The sequence below is a fragment of the Argopecten irradians genome, chromosome 10 (assembly GCF_041381155.1).
Source record: "Argopecten irradians isolate NY chromosome 10, Ai_NY, whole genome shotgun sequence".
Taxonomy (NCBI): Eukaryota; Metazoa; Mollusca; class Bivalvia; order Pectinida; family Pectinidae; genus Argopecten; species Argopecten irradians.
Window position 1 is genome coordinate 13282214 of NC_091143.1, and position 17941 is coordinate 13300154.

The following is a 17941-nucleotide window of genomic DNA, read 5'->3' on the forward strand; positions in this document are numbered from 1 at the left end:
AGCAAATTTGTAATTATTAAGTTAGTAATGTCCATCATAAACTGATCATTTATTTATCCACCTCCATGTCTATTTAACTTACATTAGAATAGGCTACTGAAATAACTATCCCTATAAGACAATAGAGGGAGGTAAATAGTAATTTATATATTCATAATAACGTATTGGATACTTACCTGTGTGGCAAAGCATGCAAAACACATGTGCACCAGTAGGTTAGCTGAAAACATGGCGTGGAGATTGGCACAGATATGGTGGACCAGAATTGTCAGGGCCATAGCAACCTGTCAGACAGAAGGCAATGTTATACACTGTGTATTTACACTATACATGATACTGTTTGGCAATCATAGGTCTTATTGAATGAAGTTAAAGAATACATAAAATAATGCTTAGAGGCTAGCTGTTTTGTGAATTAAACTTTTTAAGGTAAGCAAAATACATATAAGTATCATTACTCAATGACAAAATCATGCAATTGCAATTTCAGATACATAATATACTTTCATATCATCACAAAAGCAAAGTTTTTTAATTGTTTGGGGAAATCTGGGTACTTGTGTGATAAGGCTGATCAAATACTGTATCATATTAAACTCTCAATGCCTTGTGCCTTTCATTGAGATAAACTGTATATTATTGAGTGGGTCCCATGAAGATTGTTCGGACCTGTAGAACTTTGGGTTCCATTAGGACAATTCTGACTTTCCCCTATGTATTCATGACAGTAAACTTTGAATCTACCAATCTGTACTTATTAACAAAAGGTTATAAACATATTTGCATAAATAGATGAGAACTGACCATAACAAAGAATGAGACAACGAAGAACCAGACAGAGTAACCGACAAGTCCAGCATCCAGAGGTGTGGCCTTAACAGCGTAGTGGGTAAGATGGTTACAGGAACAATCCACATAGTCGTCTGTGGCCAGCTCCAGGTTATTGGTGACGGTACATGTGGTACCCTGGGGATTCACCCAGTCAGCTGTCGTCATGTCATAGTACACACACCTACAAAGGAAATACATGTCATAGTACACACACCTACAAAGGAAATACATGTCATAGTTCACAAACCTACACAAGATATAGAAGATAAGATCATCATAGTCAGCTGTCGTCATGTCATAGTACACACACCTACAAAGGAAATACATGTCATAGTACACACACCTACAAAGGAAATACATGTCATAGTTCACAAACCTACACAAGATATAGAAGATAAGATCATCATAATTTTTGAAAAATACTATTTTCACATAACTATTGAAAATTTTACAATTTCAACATAATAAAAACCCCAAGGGCCTAAATGGAGCTTAACTGTGAATAGGAAATATATTTCTGTTGTCAATGAATTAGATATTTATGTTTTTTCAATATGATGACTTCTGTGTCCATCTAAAATGAATTACTGATGTAGAAGGAAATGTTTATTGGAAGCATCTGAAAACAAGTACACTTCTTAAGGCTGCTCTTCCTTTAAATTCATACAAATTTTTAACACTAAAACTGTTGGAAGAACTTTTGAATGTGATATCAAGATAGCAGCCAACTTGGATTTCAGATGTACCTGATAAATAACAACACTTGGTCGGGACCATGTCAGGACAATTTCAGGCAAGGCTAGTTTCCGCTACCATGTAAATCATACTGGTCGAACTGGTAGAAGTTCAACTTGTGTTTACATTGCATATATAACACTCACTTAACACCAATATAGTCTAATTTGATTATTCATCAATCATCAACAAATTGAATGTGATCTTACTGTGCCCTCCGTGTAGCAATTCGTCTGTCTGGGGTATGAATTCGGAAAGTTGCAGGCGAGTCTGAATATCCAGATTGTTTGTCCTTCATTCCAAAACCAATGATCTGTGTCAGAAAGAAATTGATAAATCTTTATGTACATACTACATGCAATAATGGTGTGTAAAGCATGTATGTGAGTCAAATAACTTGTAGCGTGTGCCATATTATATCTAATAAATTCGGATCAGCATCAAACTAATTTCATTTGGTCAGGTATCTGATTTAAACAAAAAGTTTTATAAGATCAACATTAATCTTGACAAGCTAATGAGATACATCTGTAAAATCATACGGAAGTGTTTCCATGGTGATCAGATTGACAAAATTAAAAGTTACTGACCTTGCTGCTTAAAAGTTCTGGATCATCACCTTTCATGAACCACTGCTCACTGCTGTACTCCATCATATGGAAGTCAAGGCACTGGATAACACACAGCGACACCACCATTATAAAATACCAGCCAGAATACTGTTAACTATGTAGTATTTATACTGACAGAATTTTATCTTGCATTGGAACTTAATATTTTGTAGCATAGAACACTGTAGTTAGAAGTTTCTCATTTTCACAAAAAAAATACGCTAATCTTGTTTTTAATTACTACATTTTTACCATTTTAGTTGATTATGTCCCCTTATTAATTAATAATTCACAGGTTATCAATTTTACTATGAATCAAGCATTTCCTGTCCTAACCAACTTTCAGAAGGTCACCTTACAAAAAGCTTGCTAAAATCTATAAAATTTACTACATGAAATCATTACAGAATACGAATAACAATGTGGTATATCCTCAGTCATAACAACGCTGACTTAAGTCAGTACATCCAACACCATAACAACGCTGACTTAAGTCAGTACATCCAACACCATAACAACGCTGACTTAAGTCAGTACATCCAACACCATAACAACGCTGACTTAAGTCGGTACATCCAACACCATAACAACGCTGACTTAAGTCGGTACATCCCACACCATAACAACGCTGACTTAAGTCACATCCACACCATAACAACGCTGACTTAAGTCAGTACATCCACACCATAACAACGCTGACTTAAGTCAGTACATCCAACACCATAACAACGCTGACTTAAGTCAGTACATCCAACACCATAACAACGCTGACTTAAGTCAGTACATCCAACACCATAACAACGCTGACTTAAGTCAGTACATCCAACACCATAACAACGCTGACTTAAGTCAGTACATCCAACACCATAACAACGCTGACTTAAGTCGGTACATCCAACACCATAACAACGCTGACTTAAGTCAGTACATCCAACACCATAACAACGCTGACTTAAGTCAGTACATCCCACACCATAACAACGCTGACTTAAGTCGGTACATCCAACACCATAACAACGCTGACTTAAGTCGGTACATCCAACACCATAACAACGCTGACTTAAGTCGTACATCCAACACCATAACAACGCTGACTTAAGTCGGTACATCCAACACCATAACAACGCTGACTTAAGTCCGTACATCCAACACCATATAACAACGCTGACTTAAGTCGGTACATCCAACACCATAACAACGCTGACTTAAGTCGGTACATCCAACACCATAACAACGCTGACTTAAGTCGGTACATCCAACACCATAACAACGCTGACTTAAGTCGGTACATCCAACACCATAACAACGCTGACTTAAGTCGGTACATCCAACACCATAACAACGCTGACTTAAGTCGGTACATCCAACACCATAACAACGCTGACTTAAGTCGGTACATCCAACACCATAACAACGCTGACTTAAGTCGGTACATCCCCACACCATAACAACGTGCTGACTTAAGTCAGTACATCCAACACCATAACAACGCTGACTTAAGTCAGTACATCCACACCATAACAACGCTGACTTAAGTCAGAACATCCAACACCATAACAACGCTGACTTAAGTCAGTACATCCAACACCATAACAACGCTGACTTAAGTCAGTACATCCAACACCATAACAACGCTGACTTAAGTCGGTACATCCAACACCATAACAACGCTGACTTAAGTCGGTACATCCAACACCATAACAACGCTGACTTAAGTCGGTACATCCAACACCATAACAACGCTGACTTAAGTCGGTACATCCAACACCATAACAACGCTGACTTAAGTCGGTACATCCAACACCTAACAACGCTGACTAAGTCGTACCCAACACCATAACAACGCTGACTTAAGTCAGTACATCCAACACCATAACAACGCTGACTTAAGTCCGTACATCCAACACCATAACAACGCTGACTTAAGTCAGTACATCCAACACCATAACAACGCTGACTTAAGTCAGTACATCCAACACCATAACAACGCTGACTTAAGTCAGTACATCCAACACCATAACAACGCTGACTTAACGTACATCCAACACCATAACAACGCTGACTTAAGTCAGTACATCCAACACCATAACAACGCTGACTTAAGTCAGTACATCCAACACCATAACAACGCTGACTTAAGTCAGTACATCCAACACCATAACAACGCTGACTTAAGTCAGTACATCCAACACCATAACAACGCTGACTTAAGTCAGTACATCCCACACCATAACAATGCTGACTTAAGACACTTACATCATTGTCAGCAGGTATAGGGGGATTCTCTACTTTATTTGGCACTGTGAAGGTGTCCAGTCTCCTACAAAATTAAAATACATAAAATCATGAGATATGTAACTTTTAATTATGGAACTGTAAAAGTATCAAACCCCCTGCCAGTCACGTACATGTTAATTTGAAAATACTCTGTCATTTGCTTAATTAAAAGGTTTTCATTGTCAAATTATTAACAGTCCAGAAGACTTATAAATGCTGTCTAAATCAATTTTAACACTATAGTCATCTCTGGTTTAGACATAGAATTTTGAAGACTTCAATATTTTCACAGGAGTTTAGTGACTTATGTATATCTTACTGTGCTTGGTACTGGAAATTCTGTATCTTCTCCAGCGGCCATCGTCCTGCAGACATCTTCATATAGACACACTGCAGACTGGTACTGTAAGATAAAGCCACATTTTTGATGTCACAATCACCAGAATGTTTGGACTGATTGTACCTGGTGTATGTTGTTTTTATTTCTCTAAACCCTATATTGCATTTACGTTGTCCTAATTTAGCAATTATTGTAATGATAGAAACTCGTCCGATAATGATGATGATGAAAATGATGATGATTGCATTAATTGTAAAGAATCGACTTCATACTAAAATTGGTTTGTGAAAAAGGTATATTTTTAATGAAACATTAAGTCTTATGAATTGGCTAAATAACTTTGTGTTAGGAAAGACGATTTTGCCAAACAAAGTTATCTGTCTTACATCTCACAAACTAATGATGTGACTCGCGACAGAAAATGATGTTACAATCAGTACCTCCTTAGATGCTCACAGATATCTCTCCAAAACAAGTCAACAGTCCTAAGAATGGTCTTTATAAAAGTACAAAAACAAACGCCCTATACTGTTCTATACTCACAGTTCTGGAGGATCAGGGCTTGGACACGGCTTCCCAGTCAAGGTTGTGTATGCTAGCTTCTCCATCAAGGTCGCCATGGAGGAGCGCCTCCTGGTAGCGTCGTTTTTAGACGGGTTCAACATGTTACACATCACATTCATAATCTGGTTGATTATATCTGTGGGTAGTCTGTAATGATATATATAAAATTCTGTCTCATGATTTACACACTGGAATTCCTATTAGTCAGGTTTTGTACCAATTTTAATCAAACATATCATTCATCCTTTGATAGAAATTTTCAATAAAGTAACCTTTCTAAAAAAAACAATGGTTGAAATATGTTGATTTAGGGCAATACTTTATACATGTACATAAAACATAACTTTACATCCTGCTAAAGATTAAAGTTACATGCATGTTTACATTCAAATCAGTAAGGCTTCTTGGTCCATACCTCGAGCTTTGTTTGCTCAAAATTTTCATGAAATAAAGACTTAACAATAGGATGGCTCTTAAATCTTGGCATACCCCTGATAAAGAGGGGAAGCCGTTTATTTTATTAGATTTATATTATAAGGAAATATGATTTTAAATTTCTTGAAAAATTTTAGCGAAGGTGAGCGAAAATAACGCCAAACTGGCCTTATAAGCATACATGTACATAAAACATAACTTTACATAAACAAAAATTCTTAATCCTTAAATTTGCAGAAAAAAATCCTGTTAGTGCTTACTGTCGCCGGAGTCCCTCGTCGATGAAGTCACTGAGGATGTTTTCAACCAGTGTCACCTCGGTCAGGTCCATGTCCACCTTTGCTATGGTATCCAGGTGGGACAGTGTCCTACAATACACCAACATCTTAATTCAGTACTTGTACAATTAACGTAAATCCCAATTGATCAAACAGTGTTTTTACAAAGGTACACGAATCATGTAAATGAGAGCCTCCAGTGTATTTGGTATCTTGTGTGTATGAATGTTTGTATATTTTGGGACACTGTGGTATAATGGTGTTGTACCTTTACCGCTTTTATAGTGCTATCTCACAGAAGCTTACCGCCTGAAAACACCTGTGTTGTAGTGGTGAAATGGTACAAGTATAGCAAATAAGTCAGACATATTCTACACCCAGCCCTCCATCCTTGGGCCAGGAGCCATCTTACCACTACTCCATTTTGTTTTCTTGATTGTCTAGGACTATGTTCAAGTTCAGGTATATTAATTTAAATTTCCATTTATTATCTTTTTTGTTTTCATGAAAGTAAGTTATTGATGACTGCCACCATGAGTAGAAGTTATACCTTAGAATTTCTGAGTCATTTAAGTGTGGTCCTTTCTCTCTTTCACCAATAGCAATCCAGATAGGCAAGTTCTTCTCCTCCACGATACGTACAGCTGCCCGGGAGTATGTCAGGTCGGTGTGGATACTTCACAGGAAAATAAGATAATTATATATTGTGCAAAAAGGAGGAGAATCCCATGGGAGAAATGGGCAACATAAAACAAAATAACGTTTACATTACTTTTATAATAGAATTGTTTTTTCTATTCTTTCTTAAAAGATATTTCATTTATAATTTTGAAATCAAATACACCTCTTAAAAAAAAAACCACTTTTAATAATCATGGTAAACATATAGCTTTTTAATTCATAATAACATTATTTAATATGAGACCTTACCTGGCGCCGTTGCTAGGGTTTTTCAGGGTCACATACAACTGTTTAGGTAGGGGATTGTCAGAGAGAATGGCAGGGGTTAGGTTGATTTCTATCGTCTCAATATCCTGTAAACAGAATAGGAAAGGACAGATTTAATAAACGATAGTAATCCAACTCTGACATATCTGTTTTATTGTCACACAAATATCTCCTCATTGCAGAAGACAAGACATTAAACAATTCATTTAATATCTTTGTGAACTTTTCACATGATCAGGTTAAAAATGAACATCATAAAAAGTATCATTATTAAATCAAATTTCAACTAATAAATTCAACTTTTCCATCAGTACAAATAAAAGACATAATTCTTTGAAGAATACACTAATTTTCCCCTTTCATGGATTAGCATCTTCTGTTACCTGTCTGTTTTCCTCGAACACCAACATTCCCACTTTACTACTGTAGTCTTCCTGTTCCTGGGCGGGGTTTATTGTAACACCATGTTCTGTAACCTGTGATGTCATCTGCATTGTCTCATAGCCGACCTGTACTCTGTAACCTTGACCCATTTTTCTCTCGACCTTTAGCTGCACTGTCCGTCGAGTATCCGCTACAGTCACCAATCTGTACAGAAATTTCTACATCAAGTATTTGATACAAATACTAAGTGTGAAACCATTTGATAGTTGTGTACCCAAAAACACAGCTCAGGTTTTAATTAAGATAAGAGAAAAATCGATTTGTCACCTCCTTTTGTATCCTTGATATTCTAGGGGTTACTATCATTGCTGTTAACCACTAAAATATAGGAGATGCTGCATTTTGTTTTTATTTGGTGAGTGAGAGCAATTGCAATACTCATGGTTAGAGCAAAGTTTTACCTGCTAATAACAAAACCTCATGATCAGTCTAGATAGTCGAGTAATTCATAACCCTGACCACAAACCTAGCAACAGATTATTATAAGTGAACTGACCTTGAGTTTTCTGTGAACTGAAGCAGGCCCCGTACATAATCACTGGAGTCCACATTCACTGTGGCGACTAAACTACCACTGTCCAGTTGGGCGTCCCTTCTTACACTGACCAGCTTTACTATAAACTGGTGCGCCTCCTCTGGTATCTGTAATAGAGAATAATATACTGATGAACTTCCATCTACCATAAACCTGTCTATAAAGACCACCAGTGGGACAATAAGAAAAGTTTTTTTATGTATGTAGGTGGTCTTTATACAGTCAGAATATGTTAAAATTGGCCATGTGGGACTCAAATTTTATCTAATTAACCAGTTCATTTTTTTCATAAGGGGTCACTATGACAGATTTTATTGTAATCTGATTCCCCATGTAGCAAATTTGGATATCTATATTGAATATATTTACATTGAATATTTCATTTAATTAGATTCAGAACAAACGCCCAGAGGTGCATATTTAGGAAAAGCTGAGACTTCAAGTCAAATTGTTCTTATTGGAAAATGATAAGGTCATTTCCAAGAGTCAACCAATGGTTATCTTTGACTATGCCAAAAAAGATGGATCAAGAATTTTGGGAACTTTTTGATTAAATGGCATAAAATAATCTGAATGTAAGACTCCTGATGTGGAATTCCAAAGAGAATAACAATACACTCTCTCTAAGCTCCTTCACCAGTAAAACCTACATTGTCGTTTCTGACGGTGATATTGAAGTGACAGGAAGCTTGTCTGGCAGGACAAATAGTGGTGCCGGCGGTCCTCATCAGCTGACTGGCCAGTACTGTATCCTCTGCCTCGGTACTGTTCAGGGCCAGTTTGGTTGTCCAGGTCACCTGTACAAAATTACATGAATGTCTAATTTTGACCAATTTAAGGGTTGATTGTTATATAAGATTTTCGAAAATCTAATTATTAGATATTTCATTCTACTAAATGTAATTGTATCAAAATATACATGACATGTTCATTCCATATTTTACTAGGCTACATCCAAGCCTTTATTCCTACCTCCACCTCTCCATAGAAGGCATTAGTGCGGGCCAGTCTCAAGTTTACCACATTTCCTGAATCTTCACTGACCCTGATGACCTTTGAACTCTCAGCGAACCCAATGACTCCATTAGAAAGGTCATTTTGCAGTAAGGTGATGACACAGTAGCCCTATCAAATAAAAGTAACATAAACTTAAATATCTCTATCATATTAATTCTGGAAATGTTTGCAAAGAGTGTATGGTATAGTGTTAAATAGTGGAACCATACTAAATAAGTTCACAAGGTTCAATATCTTTGACGTGATTTCGTCCTTCAAAAAGTTACAAGTTTTCTGGATGGCATGTAAAAAGTGTCCATGTTGTCCCGAGCTAGCCATCAGCTACTCAGGTAAAATAAAAATGTCTGATTGTTAACACGGACGATATAAACTGACTCTTTGTCAGGATTTTGTGCTTTCTGTTTCACTGAAATCCCTTTCTAAACTTAGGGAAATTTCTTAACTTTAAATTTTCCCCAATATTCCCTACATTTCCTCTGCATAACTACTCTATCTTTTCATTATCATTTCAACAAATTTTATTGACATAGCGTTGGAATCAAAAGGACTGAATAACAGGCAAAGCCTAGATAAATTCTTCTCTATCTTTCTTCCATGATCAGAAACCTTTCCAGCAATATAAACTCTGGACATGTAATACAATCACTATTTTACCTTTAAGTTAGTGAGAACAACTCTTTTACCACCATCAGAACCTCCCTCACCTATCAACTAGGGTTCCAGAAGAATGATATCCCTTTATAATCTGGGCAGCCACCTGCCTTTTACCCATCACCAGGTGCCCCTTCAGCTATCGACTAGGGCCCCAGGGACCCAGAAGAAGACTGTTGTTCTTATAGTACTTGGACAGTCACCTACCTTTTTGCCACCGTCAGGTGCCCCTTCAGCTATCCGGGCCCCAGCCGTTGGTTGTGTCAGGTATACGATGACCGTCTCGTCTGGTTCAGCAGCATTGTCTGCTAGCACTGTCACCAACACATAGGCAGTCTGCTGGCCTTGCTGGAAAACAAGATACAGAAATTGTGAGTATTCATCAGTGCAAATTATGAAAGATATTGTTTGTAAATCATTACTGAACAGAAAATTCAGCCACAATTTTGATCCTAGGCCATTATATTTACCTGTAGTGTGACCTTGGTATCCAGCACATCATAATCCTCACCCCCTCGTGCTACATTGTAACTTTGACGATTACCCAGGACCTGCCTGATAGTATCATTTGTGTCCCCAGGGGAGGGGACGATCATTGATGTCCACATCTCTCCCCCGCCCACAGTGCGTACTACCACCGACACTGTTCCAAACAGGCCTCCTGAATATAAACCATTTTTATCATCAGTATAATTTGGCACAAACAAAGCAAAATAGCAGAATTGTTAAGGAAATCTCTCTGACAAAGAGAGAGTATATAACGAATGTAAACTTTATATCACTTATATCAGACTGTCCCCTCCACCTGGACACCCCCCCCCCCCATGTTACTGACCTGTCCTGACTATAGAGATGTTGACCTGTCTATATTCTATATTCCCGCCTCCACAATTATATCAGACTGTCCCCTCCCCCTGGACCCCACCCCCCTATTACTGACCTGTCTTGACTATAGAGATGTTGACCTGTCTATATTCCTCCTCCACACTTATCTCAGACTGTCCCCTCCCCCTGGATCCCCACCATGTTACTAACCTGTCCTACCTGTCTATATTCCTTCTCCACACTTATAACAGACTGTCCCCTCCCCCTGGACCCCACCCCCCTATTACTGACCTGTCCTGACTATAGAGATGTTGACCTGTCTATATTCCTCCTCCACACTTATATCAGACTGTCCCCTCCCCCTGGACCCCCCCCCCCCATGTTACTAACCTGTCCTGAATATAGAGATGTTGACCTGTCTATATTCCTCCTCCACACTTATCTCAGACTGTCCCCTCCCCCTGGACCCCACCCCCATGTTACTCACCTGTCCTGACTATAGAGATGTTGACCTGTCTATATTCCTCCTCTACACTTATATCAGACTGTCCCCCCCCCCTGGACCCCCACCATGTTACTAACCTGTCCTGACTATAGAGATGGTGACCTGTCTGTATTCTTAGTCCACACTTATATCAGACTGTCCCCTCCCCCTGGACCCCCCCCCCCATGTTACTGACCTGTCCTGACTATAGAGATGTTGACCTGTCTATATTCCTCCTCCACACTTATCTCAGACTGTCCCCTCCCCCTGGACCCCCCCCCCCCATGTTATTAACCTGTCCTGACTATAGAGATGTTGACCTGTCTATATTCCCCCTCCACACTTATATCAGACTGTCCCCTCCCCCTGGACCCCCCCCCCCCCCATGTTACTAACCTTTCCTGACTATAGAGATGTTGACCTGTCTATATTCCTCCTCCACACTTATCTCAGACTGTCCCCTCCCCCTGGACCCCACCCCCATGTTACTAACCTGTCCTGACTATAGAGATGTTGACCTGTCTATATTCCTCCTCCACACTTATATCAGACTGTCCCCTCCCCCTGGACCCCACCATGTTACTAACCTGTCCTGACTATAGAGATGGTGACCTGTCTATATTCCTCCTCCACACTTATATCAGACTGTCCCCTCCCCCTGGACCCCACCCCCATGTTACTAACCTGTCCTGACTATAGAGATGTTGACCTGTCTATATTCCTCCTCCACACTTATATCAGATGGCTCCATACACAACACACCATAAGGATCGTTACTCTCCTCGATATGGACTATGGAGTCGGTGTAGAGAGAGCTCAAACGAGGTGAAATTCCTGTAGGAACAATCAGTTCTCATTAGAAAGCACAAAGAACAGTCTCAAGACTTACAAGACGCTGACATTAATATCAATTTAACTGTTGATAAGTTATCTTACTATTCATAACCTTACATAGACTGATCACTTGGTTACTTTACTTCTGTATCACATCAAACTAAACGTTGCAAAAAATCTTCAACAACAAGTACTAGTCAACAAAATTTTAACTTGAATTCCTGAAATGAAATGATATGTGGATTGACATGAAAAAGCAAGATTAAGTCACAGAGAAATAAAGCTGTTTTACTTAGAATTTTATCAACTTTTTGTGAAAACATTGACTTACTAGGTGTTATCTCCGTGGGGTATTTTTCCACACGAGTCAGATTGATGAACAGAGTCTCCTCTTCTTCAGGAATATTGTCTTGTAGAACCTACCAAACAATAGTAAGATAGTTTACATTTTATTCTAAATATAGCCAAGAGCTATGCCAAGTAGGAAAATATCAAAATATCCGAAAATGTCCATTGGAAACTTTCTAATCACCATCAATGTTATTACATAAGTAGATCTTTCTAAAACCAAGATAAATACAGTAAAACATTGCTATAGTAACACCTGAGAACAAACACAATTAAAATAACGCGGTTATAATCATCTTAGACACAACAACATAAAGAACATTTGTATTACCCGAATTTCAATAAGACCAGAGGTTTGTCCTGGCTCCAGCATCACAGCATTGGTCTCCATGGTGATAAAGTCGACTCCTTTATCAGCGGTCACTTCCTCTGACCTGTAGACGACTTCTAATTTGCCCTCTGACCCATACAACCTTTCAACCATTAGGTAAATCTGAAAAATGTTTACAGTGTAATATTGAACTAATGCTTGAAACTAAACCGAGGGTAAAAGCAAAAACAATCATGCTTAAAAAATCTATATATAAAAGTTACCTTTCCTTCCATTTCTGAAATGCTTGGGTTTGTAGAGTTGGAAGCAAAGCGTATGATGCCATTTGGTTCTATCTGGACCTGTCTAGAGTTAGGGGCCAGTTTAGCCCCTCCGGAGATGGTGGTGATAGGGGCCTGAGGAAGGTGGAGGGAGAACAACTCGGCCTGGGATGGTTTGGCTGTCAGCTGTAAAACAATTTACACAGTTAAATCCTAATCTAGTATAGGTTTATAAATCTGTAAGAACTATTTGTAGTACTGTAAATTACGGCTACCAAACATTCCTTTAAATCGCTCATTGAACCACTCATGTAACGCCATTACTTTTCAAATTTTCTGTCAAATCTGTCGATTAAGATCACTCAAGTGACAAGGAAAAATAGGACTTTATTGCCACATTAAAAGTGGTCTTTATACACAGGTTAAATGTATTATAATTAACATTTTGATCCCTAAGTAGGTGGTCTTTATACACAGGTTAAATGTATTGTAATTGACATTTTGATTCCTAAGAAGGTGGTCTTTATAACAATGATGGTCGCAAAGGCAGGCTTCACAGTATAATGAAAGATCTTGATTAGATGTTTTATCTTATTTCAGAAAACAAAAAGCACCAATCTCTTTCCATCTATTTCTTAAATGTGATTAGGGGAGCTTATTCTTTCCTACCTCATTGATGACATTCTTTGTGATATATAAAGGGAGCTAAGTCCTTCCTACCTGTACAGTGAAGTTTTTAGAGCTGACCCCATGCGCTATGGTAACACTGCCTTCCTCAGGATTAACTGTTCCTTCCACAAAGTTGTTTGGCAGGTTTCCAGGCACAAAGCCAGCCTTCCAAACAATCTCCAAGGTGCCATAGGTACCACGCCGAACCAAGGTCAAGGTTGTTGTCGTGGTAACTTTAAGAGGTCAATGAAAGTGGTATCAGAGCAAACAACAAATTCATCTTATAATACATATAAATCATATAAAATCTAGCTAGTTTTACCTCATGTTGAAGGATCCTTATTAACCAATTTACCAAGAAACAACGATCAAGGTGAAACTAAGAAGAATTTTTACTTGGATACTGTATGTCAATTTTGACACTACACAAATACCTGTATAAAATAAGTTTTTATACGAATGTCTCAGGTGAATTCCATTTCTAGATTAGCTCCCCCTTGAAATATCACAAGATAACATAATAAAGCCTTTATTGATAATTTCAATATTTTAATGACTGATGGTAAGTCTTAGTTCATACTTACCCTCATCCACAGCGGCCAGTGTCACAGAGAAGCCCACCTCACTGTTGGCTGCAGCAGCTGGGACGATCACCTTAGCTTCTCTCTCACCTGACTTTATTGCTGGTGGATCTGTCACTGGTAATATAATAATGGTAAGGATCTTGATATATTCACCATACCAAAGACGGTAAAAAGTTAACGTCTGCCAAAAAATCGTAAGTGCCAGTATGTTGATTTCCCTTTACTTTTGGTGCCTAACATTGAAATCTTAATGAATGATACATTGAGTTTCAGTAGGGACAATGAATGTCTTGTGAAAATGTTTCCATCAAACAAAAAACTTAACTCCTTTAATAAACTTATCTGTACAATGTGGTTAGCGCTTTATCTGGCTAATGAAACAAGAGATCACAGAGGGATCTTGGCGCCCACCAAAGAATGATCTATATCTGACAAAGGAAAGATGGATCTTTTCTCTACTTTTTAAACTTTTTCAAACATACTACATATAAAATTTGAGACAGATCGCTTCAGTAACTTTTGAGAAATAGCGGTAACAAACTTCAAGTATCAAAATCCAAGATGACTCCTTGGCGGCCATCTTGTTGATCAATCGGTCCCAAATCGCGATATGCACAACTAGGGCCCTAGGGGAACCTACATGTGAAATTTGGGAAAGATCCATTCAATACTTTCTGAGGAATAGCGATAACAAACTTTGAATAACACAAGAGATCCAGAGGGATCTTGGGCGCCCACCAAAGAATGATCTATGTCTGACAAAGGAAAGAGGGATCTTTTCTCTGCTTTTCAAACTTTTACTTCATATTACTACATATGGAATTTGGGAATGATCCTTTAAGTACTTTCTGAGATATATAACAGTAACAAACTTCAATTATCAAAAAACAAGATGGCTTCCTGTCGGCCATCTTTTTGACCGATCTGAATATGCAATATGCACAACTAAGGTCCTAGGGGAACTTACATATAAAATTTGCGACGGATTATTTCAGTACTTTTCTGAGAAAAAATGGTAACAATTTTAAATTAAGCTTTTACTATCAAAATCCAAGATGGCGGCCTGTCGGCCATCTTGTTCACCTTTCGGTCCGAAAATGTGATATGCACAACTAGACCCCTAGGGGAACCTGCACATGCAATTTGAGACAGATCCCTTCAGTAATTTTTGAGAAATAGCGGTAACAATTGTCACAAGAGATCCCAGAGGGATCTTTGCACCCACCAAAGAATGATCTATATCTGACAAAGGAAAGATGGATCTTTTCTCTACTTTTTAAACTTTTTCAAACATACTACGTACATATAAAATTTGAGACAGATCGCTTCAGTACCTTTTGAGAAATAGCGGTAACAAACTTCAACTATCAAAATCCAAGATGACTCCTTGGCGGCCATCTTGTTGATCAATCGGTCCCAAATCACTTTATGCACAACTAGGGCCCTAGGGGAACCTACATGTGAAATTTGAGAAAGATCCATTCAATACTTTCTGAGAAATAGCGATAACAAACTTTGAATATAAAAATTCAAGATGGCTGCCTGGCAGTAATTTTGTTGACCCATCCGTCCCAAATCACGATATGCACAACTAGGGCCCTAGGGGAAGCTACATATGAGATTTGAGACAGATCCCTTGAGTACTATCTGAGAAATAGCCATAACAAACTTTAACTATCGAAATCCAAGATGGCGGCCTGGCAGCCATCTTGTTCACCGATTGGTCCAAAAATGCAATATGCACAACTAGGGCCCTAGGGGAACCTACATATTAAATTTGAGAAAGATCCCTTCAGCACTTTTTGAGAAATTGGGATATCAAACCTTAACTATCAAAATCCAAGATGGCCGCTAGGGGACCAAGGGTAACCTCCATGTGAAGTTTGAACAAAATTCCTTCAGTAGTTCTCAAGAAATATTGATAACAAACTTCAACTGCCAAAATCAAAGATGGCTGCCTAGCGGCCATCTTGTTTTTCCGATCAGCCTCAAAATCTGTATGGCACAACTAGGGACCAAGGGTAACCTCCATGTGAAGTTTGAACAAAATCCCTTCAGTAGTTCTCAAGAAATATCGATAACAAACTTCAACTGCCAAAATCAAAGATGGCTGCCTGCCGGCCATCTTGTTTTTCCGATCAGCCTCAAAATCTGTATGGCACAACTAGGGACCAAGGGTAACCTCCATGTGAAGTTTGAACAAAATCCCTTCAGTAGTTCTCAAGAAATATCGATAACAAACTTCAACTGCCAAAATCAAAGATGGCTGCCTGGCGGCCATCTTGTTTTTTCCGATCAGCCTCAAAAATCTGTATGGCACAAATATGGACCAAGGGGACCCTCCATGTTGAAGTTTGAACAAAATCCCTGCAGCAGTTTTTAAGAAATAGTGATAACAAGCATTGTTTACGGACGACGGACGACGGACGACGGACGACGGACGCAGGGCGATTTGAATAGCCCACCATCTGATGATGGTGATGCAAAAATGTTTCAAGTACCTGTCTAATAGAACAATAGAAATATAATTTGTTAAAAGTCCAGTCCTAAGATATCAAAAGGCAAAATTTAGTTGCTATGAAAAGTTGCTTTTTCATAAGATGATAGTGAAGTAATCTCACTTCAGACAACACCCATGATGTGTGTCAGATGACAGGGGGAGTACCTGTTTCTTGGTTTAAAACATTTGGCCACCTCACCACTATTGTTGTTCAATACGTACAATGATTAGTTTGAAATGTCTGTAATACCTCCTTAATTGATGAATTAATCAATGTCTTGATTCAGTCACACCAATTATATAAACAATATACTTTAAGCAACACCAACCCAAATCATTTGCTTGCTCCTTTATTGATATGATTGATTACATACATAATATGAAACCTTCATACATAAAGTCCCTCCACCCACATCACCTTCCCCACTTCATTGTCACAATGTTTTCCATGTTTCACAAAATTGCTCTTTTTGATTACAATATATATATATATACCAATAGAAAACTAACCATTAATTAAATAGAAACCTCTGCTTTGTTTCCATCCTTTATTCACTCATCAGAAGCTGGTGATCCTTGAAGCTATAACCGAACCAGGATCTTCCTTGTTTCTCTGTGTTATGATGACTATTACTTTTATTGCTTCCTAGAGACTTGTTTTATGTCAGGCTTCATTGACCAAATATCGATTTTAGATTTTATCTTTATCGAGACACAAAGGAGCAATTGATCATGCAGCAATATCAACAAAGATGTTTCATGTAAAAGACTTGATGCATAAAACTAAATGTGAATCATTAGAAAGATGAATTTTTATTTATATATACCGACAAATATTGCCTGTGTGGTTTTTCCATCATGAACATCCTGCAAGTAGGAACAAGAACTAGAAAATATCTGCCTTACTTTTAATTGTTTCCTACTCATTTTGGTGTAGAATAATGGACAAAATATATGATTATTGTTTAATTTAATAACTATAAGTTTAACATAACTTCATGTCATATCACTGTGGAGTGTGATTTATTTTCCGTGAGTAATTCATGAAGTGTATTATTACAGTATTGCATATTTAAAGCATATATCCCATTAAGATTGAGATCCTCAAGCTTAGTAAACACCATATAATGTCTGCAGTTAACTTACAATACACAGAATCATTGGTTGTGATCAGTTCAATATCAAGTTGTTAAAGCTTAATTACTAAAACTTAAAGCAATTACAACATAATGTGTTATAAAATGTCTCATTGCAAGGTTTGTTTTTAAACTGTGCCTGCTATTGGTCCTTCAAGAATGTGTCAGATATTGGTTATGAAGATAAGCTGGAGTTATTGGAGAAAAATCATCAACCTGTCAGACCAGTACCACCATAGTAATGGACAATACTGGTAGAATAGAAGGCACCTTAACCAATAGGCCACCTTCTAGATTGAAGTGA

General features: G+C 38.0%; 1 protein-coding gene across 4 annotated transcripts in view; it reads right to left on the reverse strand.

The window, feature by feature from the left end:
- The window catches only part of LOC138333161 (adhesion G-protein coupled receptor V1-like), a 128907-nt gene that overhangs the window by 7641 nt on the left and 103325 nt on the right, over positions 1-17941 (reverse strand). For all 4 annotated transcript variants that reach the window (XM_069281344.1, XM_069281343.1, XM_069281341.1 and 1 more), the window contains 22 exons: positions 14002-14115; positions 13469-13650; positions 12752-12934; positions 12489-12650; positions 12141-12228; positions 11660-11809; positions 10137-10327; positions 9874-10014; positions 8971-9123; positions 8649-8795; positions 7960-8105; positions 7403-7607; positions 7002-7105; positions 6622-6747; positions 6054-6161; positions 5338-5505; positions 4774-4857; positions 4434-4497; positions 2157-2237; positions 1776-1879; positions 805-1012; positions 177-284 (listed from right to left, as the gene is read on the reverse strand). In XM_069281344.1, the coding sequence (XP_069137445.1) occupies positions 177-284; positions 805-1012; positions 1776-1879; positions 2157-2237; positions 4434-4497; positions 4774-4857; positions 5338-5505; positions 6054-6161; positions 6622-6747; positions 7002-7105; positions 7403-7607; positions 7960-8105; positions 8649-8795; positions 8971-9123; positions 9874-10014; positions 10137-10327; positions 11660-11809; positions 12141-12228; positions 12489-12650; positions 12752-12934; positions 13469-13650; positions 14002-14115 (3017 nt within the window). The remainder of the gene's footprint in view (positions 1-176; positions 285-804; positions 1013-1775; positions 1880-2156; positions 2238-4433; positions 4498-4773; positions 4858-5337; positions 5506-6053; positions 6162-6621; positions 6748-7001; positions 7106-7402; positions 7608-7959; positions 8106-8648; positions 8796-8970; positions 9124-9873; positions 10015-10136; positions 10328-11659; positions 11810-12140; positions 12229-12488; positions 12651-12751; positions 12935-13468; positions 13651-14001; positions 14116-17941) is intronic.